This window comes from Mustela putorius, unplaced genomic scaffold (genome assembly GCF_011764305.1).
Source record: "Mustela putorius furo isolate JIRA1106 unplaced genomic scaffold, ASM1176430v1.1 tig00000876_pilon_pilon_pilon, whole genome shotgun sequence".
Classification (NCBI taxonomy): Eukaryota; Metazoa; Chordata; class Mammalia; order Carnivora; family Mustelidae; genus Mustela; species Mustela putorius.
Genome location: NW_025421506.1, coordinates 3,667,424 through 3,679,461, shown reverse-complemented (window position 1 = coordinate 3,679,461; position 12,038 = coordinate 3,667,424). Strand labels below are relative to the sequence as shown.

The 12,038-nt window shown below is 39.1% G+C and overlaps 1 protein-coding gene across 1 annotated transcript; it reads left to right on the top strand.

Annotated features, from left to right (window-relative positions):
• Positions 1-4,876: 4,876 nt before the first annotated feature.
• LOC123393588 (myb/SANT-like DNA-binding domain-containing protein 2) lies at positions 4,877-7,111 on the top strand. Its single transcript, XM_045086093.1, has one exon. It carries the CDS (start codon positions 4,899-4,901, stop codon positions 6,420-6,422), a length of 1,524 nt encoding a protein of 507 aa, XP_044942028.1. The 5' UTR covers positions 4,877-4,898; the 3' UTR covers positions 6,423-7,111.
• Positions 7,112-12,038: the final 4,927 nt, after the last annotated feature.

The following is a 12,038-nucleotide window of genomic DNA, read 5'->3' as shown; positions in this document are numbered from 1 at the left end:
AAATCAGGACTTTTAAAAGTCTGCTCCACCGAGGGACATGGCTCCAGAGGCTAAATGGGGATGACGCCCACCCGGGATCAGCGTGGCCCCAGGTCCCACAGGATCACAGAAGGATTGGGGGTGTCTTCTGAGTGTCACAGAGCTCGTAGGTATTAGAGCAGTGAAGCCGGCTACAGAGACAGAGCCGAGGAGTGAGCTCTTAGCTTGAGGTTACCTTGAACCGGTCACACTGAAGAGTAGGGCCCTGAGCTCTCGGGCCCGGGAGGCCACCATTTTCATTCCCGTCCTCTGGAACTCTACGGCGAGTGTTCAGGGGACAAAAGCTCCCGAAAGCAAAGCCGAGCAGATTACTTAGCCCGGCCCTTGGTAAGGGCTGTGCAATTCCGCCTCGGGCAAAGACACTTGAGAATCACTACAATAGGTCCCTCCCCCAGAAGATCAACAAGAAATCCAGCCAAGACCAAGTTCACTTACCAAGAAGAGCAGTGGAATTCCAGAGGAGGAGAAAGCAAAGCACAGAACTCATGGATTCCTCCCCATGATTCTTTAGTCTTGCAGTTAATTTAATTTTTTTTTCTGCTAAATTTTTTTAAACGTTTACCCTTTTCTTTTTTAACGTTTTTTAAAACTAGTTTATCTTAACAATACCTTTCATAAAAAAATAATAATCTTTTTTGAACCTTCATTATTATAGTCATATTTTATCCTTCATTGTTTTTAACTTTATTTTTGTATACACATAGGGTTTTTTCTTCTAAAAAATTTGGGGTACAACTTCTTCTAATAGATCAAAATATACCCTAAATCTAGCTCTGGGCTTGTTCTAGTCTCCAGCCTGAGCAAATACTCTCCACTTTCTTTTTCTTTATTCTCCCAACCAACTTTATCAACTCCTTTTTTAAAAATTAAATTTTTTTTTCATCTTTATAGGCATATTCCATCCCTTCATTGTGTTTACCCTTATATACGTTTTTCATTCTTTAAAATTTTGGGAGGTAGTTTCTTATAAGAGACCAAAATACTCCCAAAATTAAGTGGGTGACCCTGTTCTAGCCACCAGTCTATATATATATATATATATATATATATATATATATAGTATTTTTTAAAATTTGTTTTCTTTTTAAAAATTTTTTTTTCTGAACTTCTTTTTATCCCCTTTCTCTCCCCTCACCCACGATTTGGGGTCTCTTCTGATTTGGGTAAAGCGCATTTTCCTGGGGTCTTCGCCACTCTTTTAGTATTTTATTTGCTCCTTTATATACTCTTATCTGGACAAAATGACAGCTACTGGACCATGAGGGGAGAATTTGAGAGATAAGTGACACCATAACATGAAACAAAATTAGAATAATTGGGATTCCAGAAGAAGAAGAAAGAGAGAGGGGAGCAGAAGGTATACTGGAGAGAATTATTGGAGAGAATTTCCCTAATATGGCAAAGGGAACAAGCATCAAAATCCAGGAGGTGCAGAGAACCCCCCTCAAAATCAACAAGAATAGGTTCACACCCTGTCACTTAATAGTAAAATTTACAAGTCTTAGCGACAAAGAGAAAATCCTGAAAGCAGCCCGGGAAAAGAAGTCTGTAACATACAATGGTAGAAATATTAGATTGGCAGCAGACTTATCCACAGAGACCTGGCAGGCCAGAAAGAACTGGTATGATATATTCAGAGCACTTAATGAGAAAAAATGCAGTCAAGAATACTATATCCAGTTAGGCTATCATTGAAAATAGGAGAAATAAAAAGCTTCCAGGACAAACAAAAACTGAAAGAATTTGCCAACACCAAACCAGCTCTACAGGAAATATTGAAAGGGGTCCTCTAAGCAAAGAGAGAGCCTCAAAGTAGTAGACCAGAAAGGAACAGAGACAATATGCAGTAACAGGCAATACAATGGCCCTAAATTCATATCTCTCAATAGTTACCCTGAATTTTAATGGGCTAAATGCCCCAATCAAAACACAGGGAATCAGAATGGATAAAAAAACAAAACCCATTGATATGTTGTCTACAAGAAACTCATTTTAGACCCGAAGACACCTCCAGATTTAAAGTGAGGTGGCAGAAAACAATTTACCATGCTAATGGACATCAGAAGAAAGTTGGGGTGGCAAACCTTTTATCAGATCAATTAGATTTTAAGCCAAAGACTATAATAAGAGATGAGGAAGGACCCTATATCATACTCAAAGGATCTGTCCAACAAGAAGATCTAACAATTTTAAATATCTATGGTCCTAATGTGGGAGCAGCCAAATATATAAACCAATTTAATAACAAAATCAAAGAAACACATCAACAATAATGCAATAATAGTAGGGGACTTTAACACTCCCTGCATTGAAATGGACAGATCATCCAAGAAAAGATCAACAAGGAAATAAAAGCCTTAAATGACACACTGGACAAGATGGACATCACAGATATATTCAGAACTTTTCATCCCAAAGCAACAGAATACACATTCTTCTCTAGTGCACATGGAACATTGTCCAGAATAGATCACATCCTGGGTCATAAATCAGGTCTCAACCAGTATCAAAACCAGTATCAAAAAAAGGAATCATTCCCTACATATTTTTAGACCACAATGCTCTGAAGCTAGAACTCAATCACAAGAGGAAATTTGGAAAGAACCCAAATACATGAAGACTAAACAGCATCCTTCTAAACAATAAATGGGTCAACCAGGAAATTAAAAAAGAATTGAAAAAATTCATGGAAATAAATGATAATGAAAACAAAATGGTTCAAAATCTGTTGGACACAGCAAAGGCAGTCCTGAGAGGAAAATATATAACAGTACAACCCTTTCTCAAGAAACAAAAAAGGTCTCAAATACACAACCTAACTTTACACCTGAAGGAGCTGGAGAAAGAACAAAGAAACCCTAAACCAGCAGTAGAAGAGAAATCATAAAGATCAGAACAGAAATCAGTGAAATAGAAACAAACAACAACAACAAAAAAAACCACAATAGAACAAATCAACAAAACTAGGAGCTGGTTCTTTGAAAGAATTAATAAGATTGATAATCCCCTGGCCAGACTTATCAAATAGAAAAGATAAAGGACCCAAATAAATAAAATCATGAATGTAAGAGGAGAGATCACAACCAACACCAAAAAAATACAAAGAATTATAAGAACATACTCTGAACAACTCTACACCAACAAATTTGACAATCTGGAAGAAATGGATGCATTCCTAGAGACATATAAACTACCATAACTGAACCAGGAAGAATTAGAAAACCTGAACAGACCCATAACCAGTAAGGAGATTGAAACAGTCATTAAAAATCTCCAAACAAACAAAAGCCCAGGCCAGATGGCTTCCCAGGGGAATTCTACCAAACATTTAAAGAAGAACTAATTCCTTTTCTCCTGAAACTGTTCCAAAAAATAGAAATGTAAGGAAAACTTCCAAACTCACTTTTATGAGGCCAGCATCACCCTGATCCCAAAACCACACAAGGATCCCATCAAAAAAGAGAATTACAGACTAATAACTTTGATGAGCACAGATGTGAAAATTCTCAGCAAAATACTAGCCAATAGGACTCAACAGTACATTAAAAGGATGATTCACCACGACCAAGTGGGATTTATTCCAGGGCTGCAAGGTTGGTTCAACATCCACAAATCAATCAATGTGATACAACACATCAATAAAAGAAAGAACAAGAACCATATGATACTTTCAATAGATGCTGAAAAAGCATTTGAAAAAGTACAGCATCCCTTCCTGATCAAAACTCTTCAAAGTGTAGGGATAGAGGCGCATACCTCAATATTAACCAAGCCAATTATGAAAAACCCACTGCAAATATCATTCTCAATGGAAAAAAACTGAAAGCTTTTCCACTAAGGTCAGGGACACGGTGGGAATGTCCATTATCACCACTGCTATTCAACATAGTACCAGAAGTCATAGCCTCAGCAATCAGAAAACAAAAAGAAATTAAAGGCATCCAAATCGGCAAAGAAGAAGTCAAACTAACACTCTTCACAGAAGATATGATATTATGTGTGGAACACCCAAAAGATTCCACTCCCGAACTGCTAGAACTTGTACAGGAATTCAGTAAAGTGTCAGGATATAAAATCAATGCACAGAAATCAGTTCCATTTCTCTATACTAACAACAAGACAGAAGAAAGAGAAATTAAGGAGTCAATCCCATTTATAATTGCACCCAAAACCATAAGATACCTAGGAATAATCCTAACCAAAGAGGCTAAGAATCTATACTCGGAAAACTATAAAGTATTCATGAAAGAAATTGAGGAAGACACAAAGAAATGGAAAAATGTTCCATGCTCCTGGATTGGAAGAACAAATATTGTGAAAATGTCGATGCTACCTAAAGCAGTCTACACATTTAATGCAATCCCTATCAAAATCCCACCCATTTTTTTTTCAAAGAAATGAAACAAATAATCCTAAAATTTATATGGAACCAGAAAAGACCTCGAATAGTCAGAGGAATATTGAAAAAGAAAGCCAAAGTTGGTGGCATCACAATTCCAACTACTTCAAGCTCTCTTACAAAGCTGTGATCATCAAGACAGCATGGTACTGGCACAAAAACAGACATATAGATCAATGGAACAGAATAGAGAGCCCAGGAATAGACCCTCAACTCTATGGTCAACTCATCTTGGACAAAGCAGGAAAGAATGTCCAATGGAAAAAAGACAGCCTCTTCAATAAATGGTGTTGGGAAAATTGGACAGCCACATGCAGAAAAATGAAATTCGACCATTTCCTTATACCACACACGAAAATAGACTCAAGATGGATGAAGGACCTCAATGTGAGAAAGGAATCCATCAAAATCCTGAGGAGAGGCGTCACTTCCGGGCGGTGCAGCGGAGGCCGCTTGGAAGATGGCTGCGCCCTGTGGCTCCGAGCTGCCCGCCAACTCGCCGCTAAAAATCCCGAAGATGGAGGTGCTCTCCCCGGCTTCTCCTGGTGGCCTGAGCGACGGAAATCCATCGCTGTCCGACCCTTCCACGCCTCGGGGTGCCTCCCCGCTCAGGCCGGGCAGTGCAGCGGGCTCGGGGGCAGCGGCGTCCGGGGGTCTCGGGCTGGGGCTGGGGGGCCGCAGCGCCGCCTCGTCCTCGGTCTCCTTTTCCCCTGGTGGCGGCGGTGGCGGGGCTGCGGCAGCCGCCGCCGCCGCCTGCCGGGGCATGTCGTGGACGCCGGCCGAGACGAATGCGCTCATCGCAGTATGGGGCAACGAGCGGCTGGTGGAGGCGCGGTACCAGCAGCTGGAGGGAGCCGGCACGGTGTTCGGCAGCAAGGCCCCTGGGCCAGCCATGTACGAGCGCGTGTCCCGGGCCTTGGCCGAGCTGGGCTACGAGCGGACCCCGTCCCAGTGCCGGGAGCGCATCAAGGAGCTGGAGTCAGATGGCAGCACTATGGAGGAGTATTCACAGGAGGACTGGGGAAACCACAGTCAGGATCTCCATGGCTATCCAACAGATCAGGAATTGGATGAAATACCTGTCACAAAGAGAGCATTAAAAATAAAACAAGAGTCTTCTGAAGAGGCACAGAAGAGAGACATCATGCAAAATATCGTCCAGATTTTGGAATCAGTACAATTGAAATGGGAACTGTTTCAGAGCTGGACGGACTTTTCAAGGCTTCATCTTTCTAACAAACTGGCCATTTTTGGAATCGGTTATAACACCCGTTGGAAAGAGGATATTCGTTACCATTATGCTGAGATCAGCTCCCAGGTGCCCCTCGGCAAGCGACTGCGGGAATACTTCAACTCCGAGAAGCCCGAGGGACGGATCATTATGACCCGTGTGCAGAAAATGAACTGGAAAAATGTTTACTACAAGTTTTTAGAGATCACCATTAGTGAAGCTCGGTGCTTGGAGCTGCACATGGAAATTGACTGGATACCCATTGCCCATTCCAAACCAACTGGGGGGAACGTGGTTCAGTATTTATTACCGGGAGGCATTCCCAAAAGTCCAGGCCTTTATGCCATTGGCTATGAAGAATGTATGGAGAGGCCCCCATCTCCACACCTGGAGCGACATTCTCTGGACCCGGGAAAGGAGGGCCGGGTTGACTTGGAGACCCTCTCGGCGCAAGCCTCGTTACAGGTGGAAATTGAACCCACCCGAATAATCTATTGCTACCTCGGGATTGCTGAGGTTAGGACTCTCCAGCAATGCTTATTTTTACATTTCCAAGCAAATACCAAAACCTTCAGCAAAGATTGGGTTGGTATTAATGGGTTTTTGTCCCAGAACTGTATTGTGGATCCCGGAGTCTCCCCCAAATCTATCTATATCAAATTCGTAGAAGTAGAGAGGGATTTTCTTTCCGCCGGCTCTTTAGTTGAGTGCCTGGAAAAAGCCATTGGATATCCCTTAAAATTTAACAACTGAACGTCATCCTTCATAAGGATTTGGGCTCTTACCTCCCTCTTCTCTACTCACTCTGCATTCCCGAGACTGCCCCTTATCCAGATGCTGCCATCAGACTCTTCACGGAAACTCTTTCCACAGTCGGGCCAGTACAACTGCAACTGAATTATACCAGACTTTGGGCAGAAAAAACAGACCTCACCTGAAAATGCTCATTTTGAGCAAACAAGATACACAGCGAACTTGCATGGTGGGTCAGCTGTTCTTTTTTTAAAAACAAAAGACAATTTTTAAATGGATTTTAGAGCCCTAATATAAACAAATGTAGGTACATTCCATATTGGACAAAACTTATACTTTGAGTTTCATATGAAATTGAAAAATTGTATTTTTTCACAATGTTTCATTTTTATACATCTCTATGTCTCTATATAAGTATTATTTACAACCCTGAATAAATAAGCAATAGATAATGGCAAGTTAAATCGCGAGTCACAGTAAATAAGACTGTTTTTCAATATCACCCTTAGCTACTATTGTATATAATTTAGAGTTTCATTTTTTTTCACCAGCCAAGTGTTTTGCTATTCCCAATCAGTGTTGCCTGCAAAGACCTTTGTTTCTGTGATGTATCAACTTTACGGTTGTGTTGCCATTTGAACTTTTTAAAAAAAAAATTATTAAAGTAATTCTTGGCCTCTTGGAAAAAAGAAAAAAAATCCTGAGGAGAACACAGGCAGCAACCTCTTCGACCTCAGCCGCAGCAACATCTTCCTAGGAACATTGCCAAAGGTAAGGGAAGCAAGGGCAAAAATGAACTATTGGGATTTCATCAAGATCAAAAGCTTTTGCACAGCAAAGGAAACAGTTAACAAAACCAAAAGACAACTGACAGAATGGGAGAGGATATTTGCAAACAACATATCAGATAAAGGGCTAGTTTCCAAAATCTATAAAGAACTTAGCAAACTCAACATCCAAAGAACAAATAATCCAATCAAGAAATGGGCAGATGACATGAACAGGCATTTCTGCAAAGAAGACATCCAGATGGCCAACAGACACATGAAAAAGTGCTCCACATCACTCGGCATCAGGGAAATACAAATCAAAACCACAATGAGATATCATTTCACACCAGTCAGAATGGCTAAAATTAACAAGTCAGGAAATGACAGATGCTGGTGAGGATGTGGAGAAAGGGGAACCCTCCTACACTGTTGGTGGGAATGCAAGCTGATGTTCTGGAAAACAGCATGGAGGTTCCTCAAAAAGAAAATAGAACTACCCTATGACCCAGCAATCACACTATTGGGTATTTACCCTAAAGATACAAACGTAGTGCTCTGAAGGGGCATGTGCACCTGAATGTTTATAGCAGCAATGTCTAAAATAACCAAACTATGGAAAGAATCTAGATATCCATCAACAGATGAATGGATAAAAAGATGTGGTATATATACACAAAGGAATACTATGCAGCCATTGAAAGAAATGAAATCTTGCCATTTGTGATGATGTGGATGGAACTTGAGGGTATCATGCTTAGTGAAATAAGTCAATTGGAGAAAGACAACTATCATATGATCTCCCTGATATGAGGAAGTGGAGATGCAACATGGGGGGTTTGGGGGGTAGGAAAAGAATAAATGAAACAAGATTGGATTGGGAGAAAGACAAACCATAAGTGACTCTTAATCTTACAAAACAGACTGAGGAGTGCTGGGGGGAGGGTGGTCGGGAGAGTGGGGTGGGGTTATGGACATTGAAAAGGGTATTTGCTATGGTCAGTGCTGTGAAGTGTGTAAACCTGGCGATTCACAGACCTGTACCCCTGGGGATAAATATACATTATATGTTTATTTAAAAAGATTAGAAAAAAAAACCTCAAAAAATAAATAAAAGGGCATATGTTGGCTAGGAAAAAAAAAAAAGATGCAGTGATGAGACTTGATGAGAATCACAGTGTTTTATATTTGAAAAGGTCATGGAGACCATGTAGAAAACTGTACAAGCTGCATTATTCTAACAAAGTAGTACAGATCCATCAAGGCCCAGGGACCTATCAAAAGTCCCCACACTGGAGACAAATTTGGGCTATCAGCCGATTGCACTGATACTCATTTCTGTACATTCTCCTCCTCACCAAATAATGATTTTCCAGAGTGCAAAGTCTTTACAGAGTCTTTTTTTGTTTGTTTGTTTTTTGTTCTTTACAATATTAGATGCAGAACTTCTTATAAGCAATGATCCCAAGATGCCTTAATGATATTTTAAGTGAACTTAAGGCATTACAAAAAATTAGGAATTTTCTAGGATGCTCTAGAAAGGAGACCTTTAATAAAAATCTACTTGACTATGCCTAAAAATTTCTGTTACTATAGCTTTCTAAGATCACCTGAGCTCCTTAGGGTGAAATTCCTTGACTTCCGGCCTTGTAATCTTTATATACTTACTATCCCTTTCTTTTCTCCAATTTTCGCTGGCTGTTCTTTTAATTGTTATAAGTTTCATTTACATTTGTGAAACTTTGAGAGTGGTGGAGTGAAACACAATGTAATAAGGAAATTTCAGCACCTCAATTTTGTGGGATGGTTGTGTTAATGGCAAAACTATTTTATTTTGAAAACAATACTTTTGTACATGATCGATATTTTTTAATAAAAGCATTTGCAAATAAACTCACATTTCTTATTTCCATTGTGTGTGTTCCTTTCCCTTTTACAGAAATCTTTGTACAGAGTAATTTTTAGGAGTAAATACAGATAATTCCCCCTCCGTGCACACATTTCAGAATGAGAAAGGTACTAGAGCCATGAGCTGAATGCTCAACAGCAATTTTTGTGTTTATGATGTGGGATGGAAAGAAATAGAAATTAAACCTCTCTTCTTTCCACAAGCCACATGCAGACTGGCTCCAAGTGAAGGGTTTTCACACAGGCCAGTTTCTGTACTATGAATTTACCCACTTTCCAACCAGTCCTGAAAGATATTTTAGTCTCAGCATCTGGTCGAGGCGATCTCTCAAGCACAAGTGCACCACTGTGCCAGTCATGAGGCTGTTTTATTTGATGAGGACCACAGCTGTCTGGCAGATAGGCTCTGTTTGGATTTCCTAAACCTCCTAGAGGTGAAGGAAGGTTTGCTGACTGTGGTCAGGAAGGTCCCAATTATGAATGATTCCCTAACCAAGTGTTGAAACACTGTACTTTGTAATTAAAATGCAAAACACACAAACTGCCAAACCTAGAAAATTTTTTTTCAGGAATTTTCCTTGAAAGTTCGGTTTCTCACTTCCTTCAAACATTTTTTCTCTAAATCTATTTTATTTCCTTTGCTCTTCCATAAACAAAATCATCCCATCTGATTCCTTTGATTGATTCTGTTTCTCAAGAGATATGGATATGGGAGCACCTGGGTGGCTTGGTCTGTTGAGTGTCTGCCTTCAGCTTGGGTCATGGTCTCAAGGTCCTGGCATAGAGCCCTGCATTCCCTGCTAAGCAGAAATCCTGCTTCTCCTACTACCCACCCCCTCATGCTCTTTCTTCTTATCTCTCTTTCAAATAAGTAAATTTTTATTTAAAAAAGAAATATGGGTGATTTATATAATATTAATTAGTAATTATATATAAAATAATATATAATCAATAATAATTTATATAAATAAAATATATTTCAGGGGCTTACTTTTGTCCTCAAATATCTCAAATCCTGTCCTCATTCTACTTTGCTGCTGCTGCACAAACTGTGCTACCAGGAAAATGAAAGAAAAGACGACTAGAGAAAGCAATTTTTCCTTTTAATCTGGTAAAATTTTGCTCTGTGTGTTATAAGACCTTGTTATTGGTTGCGTACAAATTTAGAACATAATACTTCTGTTACTGGGTCATACAAGTTTAGAACATAATCTTTCTTGTTTAAAGTGTATGTTGTCTGGGGGTGCCTGGGTGGCTCAGTGGGTTAAAGCCTCTGCCTTCAGCTCAGGTCATGACCCCGGGGTCCTGGGATCGAGCCCTGCATTGGGCTTTCTGCTCAGCGTGGAGCCTGCTTCCTCCTCTCTCTCTCTCTCTGCCTGCCTCTCTGCCTACTTGTAATCTCTGTCAAATAAAATAATAAATAAAAAAGTCTTTTAAAAAAGTGTATGTTGTCTGCTAATTAATATAGCAACTTTCTTCTAGTTGGTAGTATTTGCCTGCTATATTTTTTTCTGTATATATTTTTTCAACCTCTCCATGTTTTTCTCTTTTCCTTCCACATAGCTGAATTAGAGGGGGTCAGGACAGGAGTCCAATGTGGGTTCAAACAGTAGAGAAAGACAGAACTGAGATAAACAAAAGAAAGGACAAAATGCATTGCACTTAAAAAAGTACCTATTGCATTCTAATTGTGCAAATGGATCTACGCATCTGAACACACACACACACACACACACACACACACACACGATATTTAAAGAAGAAAAAGAAAGGAAAACTTTCCTTTATCAAATACCCCAAAGACAAAGTCAAATAACTTACCAAACTAGGAAAAAATACCTCCACCATGTGTAAAGGACTTATAAAGAAAGCCTATAATTAGATAAGAAGATAATCAACTCATTAGGAAAAAAAAAAGGCAAAAGATATGAATAGGCAATTCATAGAAGAAGAAATGTAAAACACCAATAAATACATATTTAAATGATCAACCCTACTAGTAACTAAGGAAATGCAAATTAAAATGAGCTTTTATTTTTCACCAGTTAGAGTAGACTATATTTCAAAATTAGATATAATTAGATAAAATTATATATTGATAAGGGCATAGGGGAAGGTACCTCTCCCTATAAATGCTACAGCTGGTCAGGATTTAATTTTTTACTGCCTTTTTGTAAGGCACTTTGGCAAACCTTTTAAGTTTGCATGTATCTTTTGAGCCAAAAATCTCACTGATTGGTATCTACCCAAGAGAAAGATAGCCATGTGTGTGTAAAGGAGGCATGTAAAAAACTTTTCCCTGGTGGTATTTTATGGAATTGTTAAAAAAAAAAAAAAAACTAACCTTGTACTTCCACTAATGAGGTAATAATTTCAAATCTGTCCTCTGGAGTATTATGCAGCAGTTTTTAAATGCAAGAAATTCATATTTAACACTAACGGCACTACCTAAAGATCTTGGCTAATTAAAAATGTCCACAAAAGTAAAGAATTATTCTATTTATATAAACAATATAGATTTGAAACAAAAATACTTACTCACATAGTTTCATATGTAAATAGAAAAAGTTGAGTGGATACACCCCAAATTCACAGAAAGCATCACGTGCAATAAAAGAACTGGGAATGGAGGTACTGTTTTTAGGGTAACTATATTATTTCTGTTTCTTAAAACCAGAAATGAATTTATATTTTACTATGTATTTAAAATAATTGTTCTTAAAAAGAGATGATTTTACATTTGACTAATGGCTGAATTTTTAGTATGATTTGATTTAACTATTTATTTTTTAAAAGATTTTATTTATTTGACAGAGAGATCACAAGTAGGCAGAGAGGCAGGCAGAGAGAGAGAGGGAGAAGTAGGCTCCCCGCTGAGCAGAGAACCAGATTCGAGGCTTGATCCCAGGACCCTGAGATCATGACCTGAGCCAAAGGCAGA